The sequence below is a fragment of the Pteropus alecto genome, unplaced genomic scaffold, assembly GCF_000325575.1.
Source record: "Pteropus alecto unplaced genomic scaffold, ASM32557v1 scaffold7, whole genome shotgun sequence".
Lineage (NCBI taxonomy): Eukaryota > Metazoa > Chordata > Mammalia > Chiroptera > Pteropodidae > Pteropus > Pteropus alecto.
In genome coordinates, this window is record NW_006494614.1 from 32,553,660 (window position 1) to 32,578,984 (window position 25,325).

At 36.2% G+C, this 25,325-nt stretch overlaps 1 protein-coding gene and 1 pseudogene across 1 annotated transcript in view; one reads left to right on the top strand and one right to left on the bottom strand.

The window, feature by feature from the left end:
* MLIP (muscular LMNA interacting protein) overlaps positions 1-585 on the bottom strand; it is a 208,336-nt gene extending 207,751 nt beyond the window's left edge. The window contains exon 1 of the mRNA XM_015600293.2: positions 416-585. Within this exon, the coding sequence (XP_015455779.1) occupies positions 416-478 (63 nt within the window). The 5' untranslated portion in view covers positions 479-585. The remainder of the gene's footprint in view (positions 1-415) is intronic.
* A 21,298-nt stretch (positions 586-21,883) lies between these two features.
* Positions 21,884-22,002, top strand: LOC112474748 (annotated as a pseudogene).
* Positions 22,003-25,325: the final 3,323 nt, after the last annotated feature.

Consider the following 25,325-nt stretch of genomic DNA (forward strand, 5'->3'; position numbering starts at 1 on the left):
GAGAGAGAGAGAGAGAGAGAGAGAGAGAGAGAGAGAGAGAGAGAGAGAGAGACATATTCCTGGTGTCCCCGAGAGAACACTCGCTAAGCTTCATATCAATAAATAAAATAATTTTCCAGTATTGAGGCAATCACAACAAGGATTCAAAATAAATCATTCTAGCTTTTAAAATGGAGGTAAACCACATCAATTAACTAAATCAAATTTTCCCACATTCTAGTAATTAAAATGTTTAAATTAATTTTGTTACACTGTTTTTAGTAAAGCCCACATAATTCATTAATTTCAAGGCCGTTAACCTTAAAAATATGGAAATATAGACTGGCTACTACAACTTTTCCAACCTGTGACAGTTGCATTTTCACTCTGACAATTCTATTATAAATCTGCTTATGCTAAATCTCACAATTCTTACCGTCAGTTTCTCCTCTAAATTCTCATTTAATAAGCTTCCTTTTTCATGCTTTTCAAATTCCATGTTGAAAGAGAACGAGAGACAGAGAAACAGAAAAAGAGAGATTCGGATTCTGTCTAGAAAATGATTTGACGTGCTTACATGTTAGATATTGCAGGACATTCCAAGTTATGAGAACCCAGGACACTATCAGAAAGCCCTGGCGATAATTTCTGGTTAGCTAGTGTTTCCATTTATAGATGTTCAAACCCCATAAACAGAGCACTGAAGAGAAGTCAGGCAGCTGGCCTTAGATAATGATAAATGTCACTAGATATAAAAGCAAACTCTTCAACAGGAGAATATTACAACAGGTTAGGTTCCCTGAACCAAGTAAGATATATGTGTCAAAAAATCATTATCAAAGAATTCATTAATAGTCTTACAGCAAAATAAAATACATTCTTGACTATTGACCCAATAAAACAGTTTAAAAAGTACAAATGTGATCGTCGTATAGCAAATCTGAATTGGCCAGTCTTTTCCTTCCAAATTCCAATTTTTGTCCTTGTAGTCTAGGCATTTGTGCTTTTATTTTGTAGCTCAAATTTTAATGGCTTTCGGAGTCGGCTAAGACTGATCTTTACAGTGGCTTAATCCTCAACCTGTTTAAATGTGCTCTTAACCCCTGTTTCTGACCTTTACTCAAATTTCCTATCAGTTTTTCCTTCACTTCTTGAGAAAACATTTTAGGAAATGTGTTATGAAGCTCTGTCCGTTAGTGTGATTACAGCTGGTCCTCTGTTGCCAGGCAGGGCTGCTCTAGAGCTTATTCTGTACCATGAAGGAAGGGCTGAGGATTTCAAAAGTGAACATTCAATAGGAAATAAATCTTGTTATTCCTGCTTTGGGATAATGAATTCAGAAACACTGTATTAGACTCATGGGCAAAAGAGGCTTCCTTCTCTGGGTCAACTCTATTCCAGAAAGGGAATCATACACACTAGTTGTTGCTCTAACAAGTTTGAAAATTGAAGTCTTATAGGTTTATCAGCATGCAATATTGGTATGTGTCAAAAGCAGTGCAGTCGTTGAAATCTGAACTGAGCGGAACTGCCAAGATCTCTCTGGGAAAAAGAAAAGCGTGGTATGGATGCAAAAGGAACTCAGTTAATGATAGTGAAATTTAAGATTCAATTAGAAGGAGAAGAATGGTGGGATGCAGACGTGGTTGAGGAAGGAGAAGATAATAATGATAACAGGAGGGATGTGTCAGTGGTAGTGGGAGGGATGAAAGTTTTAACAAACATGTACTGAGTACCTATAAGAGGTGAAGATTATCCTAGGCGGAAGCATATTTTTTAAAATAATAAATAAAAATAATAATAAAATTAAAAGATATAATCTGTACATTTCTTTCCTCTACAAACTAACAATATAGGTGTGACTGGATATAAATAGGATAATAACACTCTTAATAGTACAATTCAATAGCCTTTCTATATATTATCTCAATTCTCAAAAACACTCTACAAAGTAGATTATTTTCTACATATTTATGGGCCGAATTATATTCCCTAAAAAATTCATATGTTGAAGTTTTAACCCCAATATCTCAGAATAAGTATCTATATTTGGAGATAGGATCTTTAAAGAAGTGATTAAGGTAAACTGAGGTCATTAGGGTAGGCCCTAATGCAATATGACTGGTGTCTTTATAAGAAGAGATTAGGACAAAGATACACACAGAGGGAAGATCATGTGAAGACACAGGGAGAGGACGGCAATCTACAAACCAAGGACAGAGGCCTTCTGAAAGAAACCGACCCTGACAACACCTTGATCTTAGACATTCAGCCTCCAGAGTTGTGAGGATATATATTTCTTGATTTAAGTCACCCAGTCTGTGGTATTGGTGACCATAGCCCTAGCAAACGAATACGCCCATTTTAGACTTGAAAAAATAAGACACAGTTACACAACTAATAAGTGGCACTCAAGTCCCCAGTCCGAAACTCCTAACCACTGTACACTTAGGGCCTCTAAACAAATAATTTCCTCAGAGGCATAACAGAGAGAGTGGGGACACAGTACCGGCAAAGTATGGTGAATACTATCTACTCCAATCATTTACAGAGGTATGTTTAATATATTTTAGAAATGTTTTAAAGACCAGTGCTCTTCTTAAGTAAAATTATGCCCATGCAAAAGTTGGCCTACAACAATGGTCTTTTTGCTGGTCATCCGTCACAACAAACGTGTCTCTTCCTCTGACTAGAGTGCTTTCTCCCCAGATAGTCCTGTGTCCCCCGCCACCCCTTCATCCAGGTCTCACTTCATCCAGGTCTTCCCCAATGACTCCATCTAAAATAGTAAACCCTCTCTCCATTCACTTGCTGTTTTCTTCTTCATAGCTCTTATCACTTCTGGCATTATATTATTTCACATGATATTTTAAGTCCATCCGTATCTATTTATTTGTAGTTTATCTCACTTACTGGAGTATAAGCACCAGAGGGTCCTTTATTCGTCACTTTATCCAGACATTTTGAACACAGTAAGGACTAAATAAATTCTTGTAAAGGAAATAGGCCAGTAGAGAGAGGAAGGAAAGAATAAAGCAAAATTATTTATAAGACTTTTGGAAACAGAAATAAAATATATATTTATCCAATACAAATCATACCACAGATGAATACAATATTGTCATTCAGTTATGTTACTCAAACTATTAGAGTAAAGGAGAAATAGACTAAGGAAGCGGGAAGAATTGGATTCATTTGCAGATTCTGACACTTTCTAGTTCGGCCACTTTGAGCAAATTAATTCTCGCTCAGAGTTTTAGTTCCCTTTCCCTTAATAAAGGGATGATACCAACCTCTTAATGTTACTACAAGAATTAAAAATAGTACAAAGAACTTAACATAGTGTCTGGCATCAGGCAGTTTCTCGGTAAAAGTGTGTGCCATGATTTCCCTGGGCTATGTGAAGTTTATCTAGAAAAAAGGTACTCCAAAAATAGTATCAAAGTCCTAACAAATGTGGCACAAAAAATAACAGGGAGAAAGGGAGAAAATATTTGCAAATCATTTATCTGATAAGGGACTTGTATCCATAATATATAAAGAACTCTTACAACTCAACAATAAAAAGACAACCCAATTTTAAAATGGACAAAAGATTTGAATAGACATTTCTTCAAAGAAGGTAAGAAAACAGCCAACGATCACATGAAAAGGTGTTCAACAAAATTGTAATTAGGGGACACAATTCAAAACACGATGAGATAACACTCCACACCCACCAGAATGACTAAAATGGAAAAATAGACAATAACAAGCTTTGGCAAGAACGTGGATAAACTGGAACCCTTATACATTGCTGGTGGAATCACTTAGTAAAACAGCCACTTTAGAAAACAGTTTGGCAGTTCCTCAGAATTATATGGATAAAGTTATCATATGACCCAGCAATTCCGCTTTTAGGTATATACAAAAGTGAAAAGATATATGTCCACACGAAAACTTGTAAACAAATATTCATGATAGCATTATTCATAATAGTCAAAAAGTGGAAACAACACAAATATCTATCAACACACAAACAGTAAAACAAGTGTGATATATCCATATCATTCGGCAATAAAAATAATGCAGTATCAATACATACAACAGCAAGAGTGAACCTTGAAATATAAGTGAAAGAAGCTGGTCCCAAAAAGCCACATATTATATGATTCGTTTATATGAAATGTACAGAATGGGCAAATCCATAGAAACAAAAAGATAATTTGTGGTTGTCAGGTGTTAGGGGAAGGGCAGAATGGGGAGTGACTGTTAATGGATATAGGTTTCTTTTGGGAATTATGAAAATATTCTGAAATTAGATAGTGATGACTGCATAACTCTGAATATGCCGAAAACCACTGAGTTGTATGTATAATTTAAAAGAGTAATTTTTATGGTACGTGACTCTCTCAACAAACTTACTATTTAAAAAATAAATAAATAACAGGAAGATCTATAATTCCTTTATAAACTGGAAATGTATTATTTTATCCAGGAATATAATATGCACAAAGGGACACCTCAAACAGGAAATTAAAATCTGCACTACAGGAGGCAGGAAAAAATTCCATTTGAAATTAAAAGAAATGATGCGCAGCAAATGATATTTGCTCCTTTGCATTATCCTTTACATGTGTTTTGCATCATCGCCATGTGGCATGTGACTGATATGCAGCTCTTGAAATCTCAGCTGCTCAGATTTTATGCTTATATTCAAAAACTGGGAGAAAATGGAGTCTGAAGCTGCTAAAATGGCTTCTTCATCTACTGGGTTAGAGGGCTAAATGTAGTTTTATTTTTGTTTTTGTTTTTTCAATAGTGGCAAGTCCCCTACACCTCCCATTTAAAGAACTTTCATCTCCACAACAAAAGCACAGATAAATGTTCTATTTCTGAAATCATACGAGGTAGACAGACATCCACAAGGCATGAAAAACAAATGCTGTTTTCTTTTGAAAGTACGACAGTCTACAAAGTATGATGTAGACAACTGAGGATCTTTCACACTGTATGCTCCAATGATAAATATCTTTTTATTAAAATGGAGATCCTCTTCTGAGACAATGACTGCCTTTTATATGGGTTTCCTCTCATTCCAAATAGCACCTCCAGGACACAGGTCCTCTATGATCTGCACAGTCAAGTTGGAAACTTACGTAACCCCCATACCCAATTAGTAGCGGACAAGGATACTGCACTCAGCACGTGCTTCCATGTGCCATAGCCTCTCACAAAAACCACATGGAAAATGTCTTTCCTGTGGTATGCAAGAGTCAAAACCAAATATAACTGAGACCGAGCATTGAGAACCGATCTCATTCAAGCAGCTAACTTTTGACCTGCTGGTATTGCTCTTAGTTCAGAACATGCCTACATCTCCAGAAGGCTCCGTTTGATAGTCGAATGGGGTGGAGTGGGGTGGGAGGTTGCAGTAAAGAACAAAAAGCAGAAAATAGTTCCCAGAATGTTCTCGTTTTCTCAGCATCCCTACCCGAGTCTATTTATCAGCTTTGGCAACTGTGAACTCTCAAGCAGTAGCTGTGAACTCTTCTGGAAAATCCTCTGACTCTTACCTTCTCATCTACGAGTGCATCTGGAGCATAGGCAAATACAGAAGCACTTTCAACCTCCCACTGTCACCGCTTTGCAGCATCCCTTATGGCTTCTTCCGGCCAGAGGTACTAGGAACTAAGAGCTGTGGTATATACCCATAGCTTGTGAAAAGATAACATGTCTAGTGGCATTTCTTGAAGTTGAATTTGTCACTATATAATAAGCATTTTTTGTAAGTTGAAGCTGCCAAGTGGACACAAAGCAAACCCCAAAATATCGGTATAATTACAATAATGACAGCTTAAGAAATGTGTACCTTTATAATTACCACTCTTCAGTGAAACATAAACCTTTTCTACTGAAATATGATATGTTTTACTTCTTCTGATACTATCTATCCCCTTATTTTGGTTCCCCATATTTTAAATGACTATAGAAAAGCCATTTTAGTCAGCGTAAGGGCAGGGAAACTTTTTTAATAAAATCACTTCTTGATAGCAGAGCATTTGTGTGGAGCATTAGAAAATACTTCAATCAAGTGAGAGATGAGAAAACTTTCAAAAGTGCTAACTTTTTGAATGTGTACATTTGAAAAATACAATTCTTTTATCAAAAATTATTGAAAAACAAAATGCGAGGTTGTAAAAAAATTAATGCTATCAACATTAATGATAATTTGTAAATAACAATGATTCCGATCTGAAACTAAATCCATGCCTCCAGCATCTATAATATATAAGCCAATTAAAACCAGTAAGGGATCCAAGCCCAGCATGTTCTATTTTCTCAACTATTCTATAATCAGCATCTACAATTTTTAAAGAACTGTTGATATATTTTCTCTTGCTCATGGTGACATCTACAGAAGTGCTGGGTTGAACAAGTTTTTACTCTTACATTCGGTTACACTCAATCTATTTCCAGACCCTTTTAATAGTAGACATATCTCCTCAATCTCTCTCTCTCTCTCTCTCTCTCTCTCATAAACACACACACACACACACACACACACACACACACACACACACACACACACTCTCTCATACCATTTGTGTTTTACAAGTGAAGACAACAAGCCAAGTTATACTGAGAAGACTTGGGAAAAAGGACTCAAATGGAAAGTTTTACTTTTTGGATATTAGAGTTATGATGTGTGTTTCTAACTTCAGAGAGGAATTTTGGATTTAAGTTTTCCTGTGTCTTTATAATTTAATCAAAGCAACCAGATTCAATACTGTAGCTCACTACCAACTAAACCCGGCAGCTTAACAGTTGTGGTTGCGTTGACATGACAAATCACTTTGCCCCCAAAGTAACAGCTCTGTGCCCTTTGAGACAGCGTGCCCAGGATATACTTTCAGTTTTATCAGTTGAAATTGAAACATGTTTCAAAGCAGTCTGCACTTACACAGAAAGAATGCCTACCTTTCAACTGACTTGGAAGCAGCTTGCAGGACGGTAATCCATCAGAGAGGTCACCGGCCACATTCCCAAAGCAGCTGACTCTGTCAGTCTTTGGAAAATAGTGTTTACTCTGCAACTAATGCTTGATACCAGGCACAGAATATAGCAACTAAATTTAAAAAGAGTTAGGCATAAACCACATCCCCCCTGGGACCACTTCAAGAAAACAGTAGTTGCTGCGTTTCCCCAAATGATTTATTTAAAGAATGTCTTAGCAGCAGTCGGGATTTGGAGTTAAGTGCTGAAAAAGTTTTGCAATATATCCAACTATTCACTTTTTAGTGTACTGATGAAAATTCTTTAAGCTTCCCTAAGGACATAAGTGGTAAAGGAATAAAAGATTACTGAAAATGGAGTTTCTCTTCTATTTGTATTGCTGGATTTTTAAAATAAATTGAAAATCCTCCTGAAAGTAAATGCAGTTGCTCCAGAGAAGGAAAGTGAGAATTGTGCAGTAAGTGGCCATGGCAAGGCTGAACGAACTCCACAGTCAGGCAGACCTCCGCTGAACCGTCTTCAGTTCTCACAAATTTTCTTCACTAATTACTCTCAACAGCAGTGAGTCCATATTACACCAAAGATCGCTAATTACATGTCCGACCTCTATGCACGGTAATCTAACTTTGGCCTCAGGCCCATTGAGATGCTACTCTTACACCATGGCCAAAAGACTCAGAGTTTGAAAAACTAATTATTACCCATTTACTTGGTTATTTGTGGAAAATATATCAACCCAGACTGGCTTTGTCATTCTACCAAGTATATTATCCCACTCTGCATTTTGTAATGTAGTATAAAAGGAAAGAAAATAGCACTATTACATATTTGCCATTTGGGATTATTCACATAGATACTCTCTTCCACTATTTTCACAACTTGAATTGATTTATGCTGACAATTTCAAAGCGAATATTCATGTTAAAAAAAAACTATTTTAAGATATCATTTTATTCTTTTTCATATAGTTCAATAATTTGACAATCATTGGCTGAACAGTACACCCACACCACTGCTGGTGCTGACAGCTTGCAGGGGTTGAACAACAGACAGTCTACTGTCAGGAGCTTAGTCGTGAGTGAACAGAATCACATACAGCAATGCATCAAAGCGGGCTGAATGCGGTAAGTGCTAAATTAGGAGTATAAATGATGTGCTTTGAGAGTCAGAGAAGGAGTTGACCATTCTGACTAGGGACATTGGAGACTATTTCATGCAGACTTTGGATTTGAGCTCAGACATCCTAACTGACTCTTACTACTAAAGTCGCTTTTGGACAGCCCATTGACCTCACGTGGGAGCTTGTGAAAAATTCAAAATCTTGTTCACAGTATATGTAAATTAAACCATTATGCCGTATGCCTTAAACTTATGCAGTGATGTATGTCAATTATTTCTCAGTAAAACGAGAGAAATAAATAAACAAATAAAATGGTATAGCCATTTTGGAAAAAAAAATTCAAAATCTGGGATTCCACCCCAGATCTATAGTGTCAGAATCTGCATTTTAACCAGATTTTAACAAGTGATTCCTATGGGCATTAAAGTTTGAGAAGCACTTATTTAACCACTTTCAGAATTGGTAGAGATAGAAAGAAGGACGTGTCAGTGGTAAACTAAAATAATGAAGACCAGAAAATGGATGATGTGCTTGAGAAATGGCAAGTAGAAATGGAGGATATATGTCTGACACCTAACAGTAATAATAAAAACACCACAACCACTTACTATGAGCCAGCAATTCTGCTGAGTGAGGGATACAGCACTGTCTCATTTTATGCTCTCAGTAACCTTATGGAGGGAACTACATCATTTTACAGATGAGGAAGCTGAGACTTACAGATGTTAAACAACTTTTCAAGTCTACACAGATTTGAAAGAGTAGAGCCAGTATCAAAAAACCAATATTTACTCCTAAGCCAGAGCTCTAAGCTACTACTTGCTGTAAACCTTGGATTCTCCAGACCAGGAACAAATCCCATTCCACTTTTCCTGATAAACGCTCCCCTAGAAAGCAACCTGAGGGCCTGAATCCCAGAAGGAGAGCATCCAAAGCAGCCCAAGTTCTAGTTATTTATTTTTTCTTCTCTCCTCATTTCCTTCTAACCTCTTGCACCTGATAGAATCAGGAAAGAAGACTGACAAGATTGTTGTGGTGACTAATGTAATTATGTTTTCATTAAAAGTTTAACTTGTTTTTCATTTTATTGTCAATAAAATTCATATACACTATAAAAAATACAGAAAATGCAAAAAAGTACACAAAAAAATTTAATTCTCTGTAAAGCTACAACTCAAATATACCACAGTTAATACCGAAGAATATTTCTTTTCAGGTTTTTTTCTCATATATATGTATGTATATGTATATGTATATACATATACGTATGTATATGTATATACATATACATGTTTAATTAGGATTGTAACCTATGTAACCTGTATTTTTATTGAATAACACATTATGAACAATGTCTCCTGTCATTACTGTTTGTTATCCATGAGCATTTCTAACAGTTGGGTGGTGACAAACATAAATTTTGTCAAGGACAGAGGTAAGAGTCAGGGACAGAGCATAGGTGAGGAGTCAGGGACAGAGGTAAGACAATAGCATAGATGAGGAGAACTGGCTGGACATCGCCCACCTTATTGGATGGTTCTCTCCTTTATCATTTAAAATTGAAATTGGTCATATTCAGTTTGCTCAAAATACAAACCACTTATTGAATCTTAGGGGCAAATGATGCTATCAAATTTTTCAAAAATCAGAAAATAGTACCAGAAGAAACACTGTAATTCTATGGCCATAAATGATCTATGCTTCTTACTTATTACAGTGTATTAATAAGAGCTCTTGATAAAATATCTACTGTTTAAAAAAAAAATACATCAATTATTATGTTCACTATAATATTTTAGTAGTAATGCCTGTTCATTTTGGATGTTTTTTAAATATCCAAAAGCGGAGGCATCTTATTTATTTATAGTGATTGCAAGTAACAGAAACTGGTTCAAGAAAAAATATGTATATTATTTACTAATATATTGTTAGTGATATATTATTAATTATATGTTAATATATTAATATATAATTAGACCTTAACATAAAAATGTTTACCTTACTATAAAATATTGAAAAACATTTTATATCAACAAGTAAAGCTCCAGTTAGTGACTATGCCACATTTTACTAACCATCCCCATGTTTTTGGAAACTTACGTTGTTTCTAGTTTTCCATAATTTCAGACAAATCTGAAATGAGCATCTTGGTGTACAGAGAACTATTTATCTATTTTTAATTATTTCATTAAAATTGACTTCCATATGCTGAATTTTGCCAGATTAAAGAAAATAAGCATTCCCAAGTTCTTGATAGATATCGTTTAATTTCTTTCCTAAAAGGTTGCATAAGTGTGTCTTTAACATACCCTCACTTGCATAAAGTATTATCATATTTTAAAATTTGCCATAATGGAAACTTAAGATAGACAAACTTACTGGTGTTCTTAAGGCAATATGAGTGCAAATACAGTTTCTTCTATATGATTGTTAAGACCCAATTGCCACACATTGGCCAACTAGCATCAAGTCTTCTTTGGTAGCCAGGATGAAACACACCATTCTTCCTTTGTACCACCCTTCATTCATCCCATAAACACTGAATGAGCACCTATTTCAAGCACTGTGCAAAACTTAGAGATGAAATATTATTGATACACAGTCCTGTCCCTAAGGGCACTTAAGTGCACAGGATAAGAAAGATAACAGTCTTCACTGGAATAGACAGAGAATTACCACTGCATTCCATTCAGGGCCATGTGTAGCTGTGGAACTCTCTTAGTGATATATACACACCCAACAGGTCCTCTGGCCAGCTCTGTCCAAACCTACACTCTAGGAGAGCCAAGGAATGGGAGTGAGTAGTGCTCTGAACACATTTCAGCCCCAAAGCCCAGGCCTACTGAGCATTTTCCTGCTTAACTGAAAGAAGAACGCTTAGAAATATAGAGATGAGATATTCCTTTGGGCCTTATTCAAATACATCAAAGTTGTAAGCCCAACTGTAACATCTTACACCGACAAAATCTACACTCAGTAATAGACTTTCATGATAACAATTCTCTCTCCCTCTCTCTCTCACTACAATTTATGAATATAAATGTTGGTCTCAATTTGAGAAGTTCTTTGAGGCACAATTTTGAATTAATAAACTGAGGAAAGAGTAAACAGTTAATGCACTTCCCAAGTTAGACAGGAATTTAATGTCACCACATAAAATCAAGTCTTGGTGGTTATCAGAGTACCAGCTGTGCACTAATCAGGGACAAAAGAGGCATTTTGTTAATTATCATCACCAAGAGGAAAATAATGAGTTGCTTCGTAAAGAGAACAAAAAACAAATGTTGCTGATTCCATTTTAATTTCAACCTCTGAGGTTGATAAAACTCAAAATTGGTTTATATATTTTATAAAAATCATAAACTTATTAATGAAACATTAGCAGATTGCAAGTTAATCTTCATGTCCATAAATTAATTGGTATACTACTCATTGGATGATTCATACATTATTTTTAGGGAACATGAAATAACTGCCAAATCAAGAAGTTAAAGGGTGATTCAAACACCTTTGAAGAGAGTAATGCAATCAGCTTTCTTAAGATTTCAAAACATTATGAAAGTCTCTTTTATCCCATTTTCCTTTCCTTCAAAAATAACAAATTAAATTTCATTCTCCTCCACACCTTGCAGAAGAATTTAAGAACCATCAGCACACTATAACATGAAGTATTTATTAGTCTAATTTAAGAATTCAGATCAATTGTAACCTCCTCTGTTCAAGAGCCCTTAAGCGTGAGAAACTCACATGCTCCCCTGGGTGAGGAATCACACTATCGATAAGGGCTACTATTGTTTGTTTGGAACAGAGCAGTGTCTGTGGAATATTAAAGACAGTGCTAGGCCACTTGAGTAGCTCAGAGATGCTAGAACAGACTGAGAAGACCAAAGAATTGTTTTAAATTTTTGGAGCTTTTAGGAAGCCTACAGATTTTAATGGGCAGGCCGACACAAACATCAAACGACTAGAACATCAGAGGAAATTGGACCCCAGGGGCAAATGAGCAGTCATGCCCTTGCCCCAGTATCTAGCCTTAGACCTAGACCTGCAAATCCTGTCTGATACAGATCCATCTCTCTTCACATTTTCATGTTCATTAATTAAGGCACGAAGTGTGTCACTGAACATCTTCCAACAGATCAGCTTTGCCACATAGGTCCAAATAAGAGCTTGGAACAGAATATTATTTGAGTCCAGTTTATATCCCTATGGCTTTAGGCATTTATGTTGAATGCTACACATAACACTTGACTAAAAGCTGCCCCTCTTCCTTCCAAATAAGTGCATTTATTTCATGTATGCGTGACTAACAGATGACCGCAATAATGAATAAGCAGTTAGAAAAACATTGTGCATGAAATGTCTTAATCTATTCCTGAATGCCTTCTTTTTCTCGAAGGAGTGGTCAAGCCCTTGCCCAGAGCTCTCTATCCTGGAAGAAGTGTAGTGGGTGGAGCTAGGCACTAGCCACCGAATCATGTCAAGGTGCACTTTTGCCCTGGAGTCCACTTTCAGTTGCTTCTGTGCAAAAAAACCAAATGTTTATGAAATGAAAAAAAATTCCCCAAGCCTTAGTTTCTTATTAGAAAAATGAGAATGAGAATAACACCTCTCCCGCAGTACTGTCCGAGGGATAAAAATATAAAAAGTATCAATACTTATTAGCATTATCTTTGTGGGAACTGCTTTTTCTTGAATTGTCCTAGGTTGCTAACAGATGGACATACTACTTGAACAACAAACTTTAATGATCAATTGTCCATAGAGATACTTGTTGTTGCAATTGAATGAAACAAGTTAGTGATGTATTCTACGGCTTCCATCATCGGCATTGGGCAGCATGCTAATTATTAGGCATTAATAATAAGCCATGGATATAACCATCTATAATTAGTATTGCTTTTACAGTCAAGTTCCTTTTTAAAATTTCTCACTGTATCAATTCTTCAAATCTGTAACGAGCATCAATGTCAGCAACTTTTTTAAATGTGGCTTTACTATTATCACTTAAAGAACAACTGACCACCCGCATTAAAAGACAGAGTGTTTCCGTTCCCTGAACCAAATGCTCCTACCCAGTCTCAGTGCTTCAGTCCATGGTTCACAAACTGGCCTTTCCACTGGGGGCTGTGGTGCTGGAGAAAGTAAAATATCTGGACAACGAGACATCTTTCTTCTCCTTGGAGGACAGTGTAGGACTGGCAGCTAAATAAAGAAGAAAAAAACAAGTCAATATTTGTGGACACCTTTGTGTCTACATCTAACACCAGTTCCATAAGGTAACTGTGACTATCATCTCCCTTTTGCAAGTGAGGAAGCTACACCTAATAATTGTTGAATAACTTGCCCAAGGCCCCAGCTAGAAAGGAGCAGAACAAAAATTTGAATCAAGATCTTCTCCACTCCCAACCCTAGCCTGCTGTGCTAGAGCAGATCAGAGCAGAGGTCTTGCACTCCAAAGTTTGGCCAGGGTGGGCAGGACTCAGGGAGATGGCATTCTGAATTTTTCGAACTAGGAATTTTGAAAGGGAAATGATGAGGATCGAGGATTCATGGGAAAAGGGAAGACTGGGTCAATACATGATTATTTTCAATATAAAAATTTCATTGTGGGAAAGGCAATCAATGAGGCCAGGAACGTATTAGTCTGGCTTTAGTTGGAAAAGCAGAGCCACTATGTGTGTGTTATGGGAAGAAGAAATTTACTATAAGAATTAGAGCTTTCACTATTATGGAAAGATTAGGGAAAGCAAAAGTCTAGAAGAGAGAGTTTGAGGACAGAAGAGTCACTCACCAGCTCTCAGGAAGCACTGACTCTAGTGGATATGTCAAAGCTTGCACAGAGACCTGAGAAGCCAAGCATAGCTACCCTCTAAAGTTGGGCTGCGAAAGAACCTTGTGGGGGTCTAAAGAGAGCTGTGACCTCTGGCAGTCCCTGCCTCTGTGGCTCTGAATGCAAGCACCTAATAGTGTCCCTGGACTATGACTGGTCATCAGGTCCAGCAGTCAGGAAGATGAGAGGGCCATCAAGTGAAGGACGTTGAGAAAAACCTTGGATCCACCAGGCACTTCTTCATCTATTCATCTCTATATCTGACGGACTTCCACTTCTGAATTTTCACCCAAGTTCCTCTCTTGACCAACTCTAACCTTGTCTGTAGGTTAACAGATCACTAATATACAGCTTCTATCAAATAAGAATGTTAAGAAAAAAATTGACTTATTAGTCATGGGTTCCAGGAAGTGGAACCAAAACTAAGTTCTAAGGAATTAGAATCAGGTGAAAGTATAAGACTATGGCATAATTACCAAGGATAGGATGAAGACTAAAGTCTTGAGTAAAATGTTTGCCTAAATTTTGATCTCTCATGCCTATGATCCAACCATAGAGAATTACTTGTAGTTCTTGAGTAAACCCTGCACTCTTGACACTCCCAGGCCTTTGCACATAATGGTTCTGATGCCTGGAGACCCTCCATATTGAAAAATAATAGACTATTACTCCCCCCACCCCAAGATATGCTGTTGCAGGATTCTCAAACGGAGAGACAGGACACCGAGGCTATAAGCAGTATTTATTGAGGCCAGCACCAGCTCAGTGGATTCTTATCCAAAGGCTGAGCCCTGATTATAACATAACAGGCAGTTTTATACAGTCTTGTCATCCCTACACAGCTATAGATATAAGGAAGAACATTAATTAGTTAGCAAGCTATGAAACAACTGATGTTAGCTGGAGAGTCCTTGAGGTGGTGGAGGTAGCTGGGAGAAAACTGATGTTAGTTGGAAAGTCCTTGAGGTGCGGGGAGGGCAGTCAGGAATGAACTCATCCAAGCAGGAAATGGCCAGGCAGGGTCAGGCTGCCACAATGCCACTTTGGCATATTAATTATTTTGAATCAAAGTTACTTAAGGAACAACGGGTGCAAGAAGGACACTCTAACCCTCCTTTGGCCTGAAAGCAGGAATTAAATCTCCCATGTTAAGGTACTCTTCCTGTACCCAGAAGATAAAAAGCATCCTTATCGCTAGAAGTAGGGAATTCAGGGCCAGGAGTGCTATATAAACAAACCTTGTTACTTCTTCATTAATTTGCTATCCCAAGCCCAAATCCCTTTATTTTGTCAATTCTTCACAAATTTATTGTTTCCTTGTCTAAAAAGTATAAAAGCTGCCTGCTTTGGTTACGTCTTGGAATTTTGGAATTTTGGAGCTTCTGTATGTATGAAATTAAATTTGTTTTTCTCCTGTTAATCTGTTATGTCAATTTAGTTATTAAACCAAAAAGGGAAATTTTTCTTCCCCTCACTATTCCCCTCCTCACTTTTATTGACTATCTCATCTTCATGCTCCAGTTCTCAGGCTCAGTCTCATCTGTTCCAGGTATCAGTCAGCAACTCCACACTCTAATCTTGCACATTGTAGTGCTAAATTCTATAGTTTATCAGTCACACGAGACTGTATTTGTCTGTTTCTGGCATTTCTCCCTGAAGAATACAACCTGAAGGCAAAATCTCTGTTTTATTACAGTTTGTAGTCTCAATTTTTAAAACATTGTCTGGCACATAGTTGGTGCACAGTATCTCTTAAATTTATATGTGCTAAATAATAATGTATTAAAGATATATTTTATAGCCTTTCAGATAACCAATTTGAAAGGTAAAATATTATTCCAAATAGAAAACACACACTTTCTGTTTTCAGGTTATCGATCCTCCTGAAAAAAAGTTTCACATATATTTCTTAAATTATAAACTAAAAGCAAGCCCTATCTCTTTCTTCCTGCCATGAAGGCAGATATGATGGTCAGGTGGATGGCAGCCATCTTCTGGCAATAAGGAAAAGGCTAAAAGCATTGCAGAGATAGACCTGACATCACTGAATTGTTGCACTAACTCTGCCATCCAATAATGTCTGGACTTCTTTTTGTAGACAAATGTACTGTTTAAAAAAAAAAAAATCTAAACTAAAATACTTTAAAGAATAGCAGCATTTGCTCAAGGAAAGAGCATTATTTTAGGAGATCTGTTCTTGTGAAAGTGAATAAAAGGGATGATACCATGTGTGAATCAACAAAGCACCTGAGAAGGGATAAAACTACACATAATGAATTAAATTACTATTACTTGTTCTCTCTACCAAACAAATACACATTTATTCAAAGTAAGTAACTAAATTGAAAAGGTATTTTATTTCAGCAGAAAATGAATAGCCTTTAGAAACCAGGGCATTTGGACATAAAGCAAAGAATTAGTTACACAGGATGTAAAAGAATAAGGTAAAAATCTATATAATTACTTCAACCACTTTTTTCAAGTAGAATATAATGAATGAAAACACCTCCATAGTTACTTTAGATTCATTGATGATGGAATTTTTTATAAAATACACTTAAAAAGTAGGAAAATTTTAATATTCCAACAACTTCATTTTATTAAGACTGTTTCATTCTGTTATACAATTTTAAACTCAAATTTCAAATATTTACAAATGAAAGACAATCTAAATGGAGTTAGATTTTCTTTGCTCTGTTTAAAATATTTTCTAACAATTTCTGTTGACTATGACTAAGGCGGTGAGATTCAAATACAATATTAGAAAACATAAATGGCAAAAATATTAAATATTTTTTTTAGAAAAGAAGTAAATTGAGTAAAAGCATTGTTTGAACAATCTGAATAGGGGAGGACATCACCACTAATTCTTATCTTCCATCTTGAAATCACCTGGGTCTTGAGATAACTGCTCAGGGTCTTCATCTAAAGACGAAGACCAAGTCAAGACAATCTAAGTTACCTTTGAGATATTCAGATGCTGTTGACAGATGAGATGTATGGATTTCAAAAGTAAAGAGACTACAGGAAAAGAAGTTGAGCCAAATGACAGGAATCACCATAGAAGATGAGTAATTAAATAAATGTAACTACCAACAAAAATGTTGGTAAGCATGAATGGAAGAATGGGGCAAATGTTTTAAGCAGTAGAATGGGGAAAAGGAGACAATTAATCCAATTGGGCTAGTAAGACAATAAGAGTGTTAAGTACTTCCACAGTGTCAGTCTGACTTAGAGATTTTATTGTCAATATACGACATATGCACTGTTTGTGTATCGTGTGATAATAAGTACTGGGACCCAAAGGGCTTACCTGTACATTAAAAGGTCACAATACAATTTGCATAGATTTTGATCAACTGAAGAGGGTCCTGAAAGTACTCAATGCCAAACATATTTTTCCTTTTGAAATACACTCTTTAATAGCTACTAATGTGAAATTACTTCAAAAATGCTTTAATCAAAATCCCAAATGCTAATTGAGAATATGTTACTTGCAAGAATTATTTAGTAGTCAGATTTCACCAAAGCAAAATTCTCCTTAGTTTTGTATTATGAAATACAGATGAGAACCAGAAAAAGCCAGAGAGGAGATATTCAAATTTTTGCCAACAAGCTTTTCCGCATTTAGCAATTCTGTGGGTGTTATATACTGCCATGACTCACACTAAAGAAGAAAAATCCCCACTCATAATGCCAGGTTAACATAAAATTTTAAAACTGCAAAGAGGGGGAACCATAAGTTCATACTGCAAGTGAGATCCTCACAAACTGAGATTTTACTATCTCATAGTGAAATATGTGTATGTGCGCTTAGGTTTTTATTCATACCGAATGTGTATAATAGAGATTAAAACCACAATGGACTCTATTCTGTGAGACAAAGAAATGAACAGATGGAAACAAATCTGGATGAGAAGATTCAGTAAATAGCCCCAGAAAATTAAAGTAAGTGTTTCTTATACTTTCTAACACACGATTTGGCCAAATATGCAGAGTCAAAGCTTGTTAGAGAGCTGTATCAATTATTGTTTCCATGCTCAGCCATTTAGGTCCCTGGTTTGGAAAGAACAGTGCAGAATTACTAATTATCCAGATGGTAGGAGGTAGTGTATGGAGCAGTCTTAATGTTTCCACCATAAAATGCATAATATTAAACTCTAAGTGTATTTAGTTAATCTCATTTCTAACCTCATAAAATCTGAGCATCTTATCTATCAATGAGGCCTAACTGAGGCTTTACTACAAAAACAAATCTTTCCAAGCCCTGGTTTTCCTGAGCAATATGTAAAACTAAAAAGATCTGAGAACCACAGACCTAAATGTCCAGACAACTGAGAATAAAATCTAAAGGATGGAAAGATTACCAAATATGAATTTACTTCCTGTGACCTCAGTAGTAAAGATCTAGCTCTTGAGTAATTCTCACATTTTGAATGTAGTGGAAAGCCTGAATTTCCTTTTGTCATCATCAAAAGAATTTAACTATTACATTTCCCACATGTCACTACATTGGATGCCTATTCCACATAGGCTGTCCCTTTCCTCTAAGCCTATTCTTTTTAAAAAGTGATCCAATGACCCCCTAGTCTACTCACCCATATTAGCAGATAAAATATCAAAGCCCCACCCCCACTTCTTTTTTTTTAATCCCCATCCCCACTTCCACCCGACCCACGAATGTTGCCAAATCCCCTGGGGCCCGGTGCACGCAGGGTATGGGTCGTGGCTCTGCTGGGGCTCAAACCCAGGACCTTCTGCATATAAAGCATATAAAGACGTGCTAACCACTACTCTATGGAACCACCTCCCAGCTCTCACTTCTACATAAGAATTTTTAATGATAGATCTCAGGAATCTGCATTTTAACAAAACTTGAGAACTGATACTAGGGACATAAGACCCTCTAGCATTTTAATTGTGACACCTAATTCAGACACTCTACTGAAGTTAATATCAAAATCTTTAAATGATATGATGATATTTTAATTTTAAAACTTCTTCTTACTGAGGGTCCACTGACTTAATTCAGAAGGCTTACTTAACACTAATTTTTATAGTGCCTGCCAAAGGATAAGGCTTAACTACGTATGGAATATAGCATATGATATAGGTTGTATTGCAAATCACTAGAACAAAGATGGTCTTTTTATAAGTGATGCTAGACAATTAACTGATTAGCCATTTGGAAAAAGAAAAAATTAGAACCATTCCTCACACCATACACAAGAATTAATTCCAAACAAACCAGGGGAATGAATAGGAAAAACTCTGTTTTTATCCTCTCTGTTCTCACATTACTACCACTCACAATACTTCAGACACCAGATGTATGGGTTTCCACACCAAGCAATTCTGACACTAACTGCCTGGAGTTAGTGCAGACCCCACAGGTTAAGGGCTCAGTCCCACAATACTGCCCGCACTCTGGACACCAATTGCAAGTAGCAGATTCTCAGGTTACTCTCAAATTCTGTTTTACTTGGCTACAAATCAGAAGTTCCTACAACTCTCTCCTCAGATTCAATAGTTTGCTAGAGCAGCTCACAGAACCCAGGAAAAAAGACATTTTAAAGAACACAGATAGATACCCAGTTGAATAGATACTTAGGGCAGCTTCCAGAAGGACCTTGAGCACCGGAGCTCTGTCCCAATGGATTTGGGATACATCGCCCTCCCAGCATATGGATGCATTCACCAACCCAGAAGCTCTCCAAACCCCATATTTTAGGAATTTTTATGGAGGCTTCATTATGTAAGCATGATCATTTATTAACTCAGTCTCCAGCTCCTCTCTTTCCTCTGAAGGATAGGGGGTGGGGCTGAAAGTTGCAAGCTTCTAATCATGGCTTGGTCTCTCTAGTGACCAGTCCCTATCCAGGAGCCCACCAAGAGTCACCTCATTAGAACGAAAGACATTCCTATCACCCAGAAAATTCCAAGAAATTTAGGAGTTCTGTGTCAGAAATCAGAGTCAAAGACCAAATATTAGCAGGAACCAGAACCAAACATTAGCAAGTATCGATCATATCTGTGTGTGTGATATATCTATATATTTTTTATTATTATTTCAGAATCAAAGATCTAAATGTAAACAATAAAACTATACAAGTACCAGAGAGGAAAAAGAAGGGTGAGCTACTCTATAACCAGGTAGAAAAAGTCTTTCTGATTGTGATTAAAATACAGATGCGATTTAAGAAAAGAGTGATCAATTTAACTAAATAAGAATTAAAAATTTTATGAGGTCAAAAATAAATTAAATAAGGCCAAAAATAAATTAAAATAAATTAAATAAATTAAATTAAATTTTAAATAAATTAAAATTAAATAAGAAAGTACAAAGTAGGATAAAATACAGTCAGCCCCCCATATTTTGCATCTGTAGATTCAACCAACCATATATAGAAAACAATATTTCCATCTGCGATTGGGAATTTTATGTAGTTGACTCTTGAACATGGGTTTGAACTGCACAAATCCACACATTTTTCAAAATTGAAAATCATTTTGGAGATTGTGACAATTTGCAAAAAACAGACAAACTATGATTTTCTTACCATTTTCTTTTCTCTAGCTCACTTTATTGTAAGAATATAGTGTATAATAGATGCAGCATACAATATCTATTAACCGATTGTTTATGTTATCAGTAAGGATTCGGTCAACAGTAGGCTATTAGTAGTTAAGTTTTGGGGGAGTCAGAAGTTATACACAGATTTTTCACTGCATGAGGAGTCAGAGCCCCTAATATTGTTCAAAGGTCAACTGAACTTGAGCATCCACAGATTTTGGTATCTATTAGGGAAGGGGGTGGTGAGGAGGTTGGGGTTCTGAAACCAATCCCCTGTGAATATCAAAAAAACAACTGTATTTGCAACATATATCACAGATAAAGGGTGAGTACCCTTAAAATAAAAATAAAAATTTTAGTTGAGGGGGGAACACCACCAAAAATTCTATAAATGGGCAAAAAATATGAATAGGCAACTTATGAAAAGAGATAAAAATGATTATTAAGCATTTGAAAAGATGTTCAAATTCATTCACAGTAAGAGAAGACATAAACTAAAACTACAATGAGATACTACTTCTCATCCATCAGATTGGAAAAAATTCAAAAGCTTTACAATACATTGTTGATGAGGTTCTGAGGAAACAAGAACTTTCATACATTGTTGTTGATGACGTAAATGATACAAATACCATGGAAGAGAATTTGGCAATATCTAACAAAATTATATATGCATTTATCATTGAACCTACATCTAGGAATTTATCCTGAGGATATTCCTTCAACAATATAAAAAAAAGTATGCATCAGTTTACTCATTGCAACATTTTTTTGAAATTGCAAAACAAAAATCAAAGCACAAAAGATTACATCCAGTACCACTAACTTTTTTAAGAAAGAAGAGGAAATAAGAAAACACACATATATGTGCTAAACTTTCAATAAAATCACAAAAAAAGAAAAACAGAAACAATTAAGTTGGTTACCTATAGAGGAAGAGGGTGCAAGGAACATGGGAGAGAGGGACATTTCTGTGAGTATACTTGTTCATTGTCTTGACTTTTGGAAGCATGTTAATGTTAGACATTCAAAAAAAATGTAAATCAGCAGATAGAAAGAGAGAAAAACTAAAACAGAAAAAAACTGAAACAAATGAACCCAACTATATTTCATATGAATACCATTACCACAATGTAGGGAAGGAGAATACCCAAAACTAATTTGAGTTCCTTATAAAGAGTTTTTCTACATGCCCTGCATGCTCCCAATCCTGGACAGGGTGGGGAGATGGGAAAACTAGAAACTGGAGATCCTGAACACTTTTTATTAGGTTTCTTTTCTGTAGATAGAGGTCAGGGCATTCTGGCACTATTTTAGATGTATTATGAGATTGAGCAAATGAATAAATGTGTTGGTATTTTTGGAAGCCAGAATTCTCATTGTCTATGGTCAAAGCACCCTGAACACGCTCCATCTCATCTGATCTCGGAAGCTAAGCAGGGTCGGGCCTGGTTAGTACTTAGATGGGAGACCAACTAGGAATACCAGGTGCTGTAGGCGTTAAAAAAAAAAAAAAATTCTCATTGTGAAAGAAGGGACAAATAGTTAATGAAGAAGACAAAAAAAGATAAATTGGGATGGGGAGTATTGGTATATTTTCATAATAGCTAAAGTATGTATATGTATACGTATATGTATATGTATATGTATATGTATATGTATATGTATCTGCATGGATGTGCATTTACATATGGATATCATGTGTATATGTGCATGTGTACTTATTTATGTGCATGCACATGCATACATATGTTTCCTGGCTCTGTCCATTAAAAAGGTATAAAGGAGAGACATTCCAGGAACAATGAGCACAGCTGGTGTACAAATCTTGATCTCTAATACCATTCCCCACTAAAAGGAAACAGGGGTCCTTGAAGAAGTAGCTGAAAGCAGGACTGGCAAGGGTAACTACGAGATAAGCCTGGAACATTTTGTTATACTACGAGATAAGGATGTATCAAAAGAATAATGGAAGTATGACACAGGCACATTGAGCAAGCTTGAAGAGCCAAATCTTGGACAACCTGAGCTTCATACTAATAAGGATAATACTGCTATCACCAATAAATCAAAAAACAAGAAGTGTTGGCAAGGGTGCAGAGAAAAGGGAACCCTCATACATTGTTGGTGGGATTGCAAATTGGCACAGCCGCTATGGCACAGTATGGAGGTTTCTCAAAAAATTAAAAATGGATATGCCTTTTGACCCAGCAATTGTACTTTGGGGTATTTATCCAAAGAAAACCAAAACAATAATTCTTAAAGATCTATGCACCCCAAATTCATAGCAGCACAATTTACAATAGCCCAAATATGGAAGCAACCTAATGCTCATCTACAGATGATTGGATAAAGAAATCATGGTTCATATGTATAATGGAATATTACTCAGCCATTAAAAAAAAATAAAATCCTACCATTTGCAATGACATGGACGGACCAAGAGGTCATATGCTGAGTGAAATAAGTCAGAGAATGATAAATACCATATGATTTCACTTATATGCAGAATCTAAGGAACAAGAAGAACAAACTAATCAAAAACAGAGGCACAAATATGGTGAACAATTTGGTAATGTACAGAGGGTAGAGGGTTAGGGGACTGGGAGAATGGGGCGAAGGGTTAAAGAAGTACAAATTAGTAGCTGATGATGGTCACGGGGATGGGGAGCACGGCATAGGGAATGCACTTAGCATAAATATGCCAGCCAGGTGGAGGGCCAGGGGAGGGAGGGAGCAACCGGCGGGATCATTTTACAAACTCTATAGATGTCTAACCAATGTACTGTATACTTGAAGCTAATTAGAATTAATGAATTAATTTTTAAAAAAAAAAAGCTTCTCTAAAAGTGAAAAAAAAAAAGACTATGTTGTGCTGGCATAATGACAGATACATAATACACTGGAACAGTATTGAGAACACAGAAATAAACCCTCACATACATGGCCAAGTAATTTTTGACAAAGTTGCCAAGACCATCTTAATGGGGGAAAGAATCATTTTTTCAACAAATGACAATGGGACAAAGGAATAGCTACAGGCAAAATGATGAAATTGGATATTTTTCTCACACCATCTACAAAAATCAACTCACAATGTATTGAAGACCTAAATTAAGAGTAAAATCTATTAAAGTGTTAGAAGGAAACATAAGGCTAAATCTTCATGACTGTGGATTTGGCAAAGGCTTTTATAGGCTTGACACCAAAAGCACAAGCAACCAAAAAAAGGTAAGTTGGACTTTATTGAAATTGAGAACTTTTGTGCTTCAAAGGAAATCATCAAGAAAGTGAAAACACAACACATAGAATGGGAGAAAATATTTGTATTCATGCGCATGTCTGAAAAGGAACTAGTATCTAGAATATATAAAGGACTCTTATGATTCAATGATTAAAAATAAATATCTCAATTAAAAATTGATTAACTAGAGGGATTGTTTTAGAAACTATATAAATGTCTAACTAATGTACTGTATACTTCAAATTAATAATCAGATTTTTTTTTAAATTGACAAAGTATTTTGCATTGCTCAGCTCAGGCTGCCATAAGCAAATGCCACAGACTGGGTAGTTTAAACAAGACATTTATGTCTCCCATTTCTGGATGCTGAGAAGTCCCAGATCAAGGTGCCAGCAGATTCACTTTCTGATAAGGGCCCACTTCGTAGCTTGCAGACAGCTGCCTTCTCATTGTGTCCTCATATGGTGGACAGAGAGAAAAAGAGACCTGGTCTCTCTTCTCTTCCACTAAGGACACTGATCTCATCATGGAACCCCACCCTAATGACTTCATCTAAACCTAATTATCTACTAAAGTCCTCACCTCCAAATACCATCAGATTTAGGGGTTAAGGCTCCAACACTGAAGTTTGGGGGACACGCATTTAGTCTATAACAGATCCAGATAGACAGTTCTCCAAAGAAGATATGCAAATGGTAAATAAGTCCATGAAGAGATGTTCAACATCATTAGAGAAATGCAGATCAAAATCATAAAAAGATACCACTTCATAATCAGTAGTATAGCTAGAATCAAAAAGTCAGAAAAATGTTAGCAAGATGTGGAAAAGATGGAACCCTCACACAATGCTGGTGGGAATATAAAGTAGAGCAGCCACTTTGGAAAACAGTCTGGCAGTTCCTGAAATGATTAAATACAGTTATCATATGACCCAGCAATTCCACTCCTAGGTAAATACCCAACTAAAATAAAAACATATGTCCACATAGAAATTTGTAACTGTATGTTTATAGCAGCATTGCGATAACCAAAAGATGGAAACTCAATTACCTATGAATGTGCAAATGGATAAACAAAATATGGTATATTTATACAATGACATGTATATTATTCAGCCATAATAAAGAATGAAGTATTAATATATGCTATAACATAGACGAACCTTGAAGACATTATGCTGAGTGAAACAAGCCAGTCACAAGAGACCACATACTATATGATTCCATTCATATGAAAGTCCAGAATAGAGAAATCTATAGAGATTGAAAGTAGATTAGTGGTTGCCTCAGGCTGGGGGAGAGGGATGTGGCAGATGGAAATGACAGCTAAAGAGTAAGGAGTTTTTCAAGGTAATGAAAATATTCTAAAATTAACTCTGGTGATGGTTGCACGTACCTGTGAATATAATGAAAGCCATTGCATCACACAGGTTTTTTTTTTGTTTTTTTTGTTTTTTTTTGTTTTTTTTTGTGGAGCATACACTTTAAGACTTGGGGAAAACCAAGTACTTTAATAAGAACCACCCCCTTCCTCACGAACATGGAAGAAGAGCGGAGCAGAGGCGGGGAGGAGGGCCCCA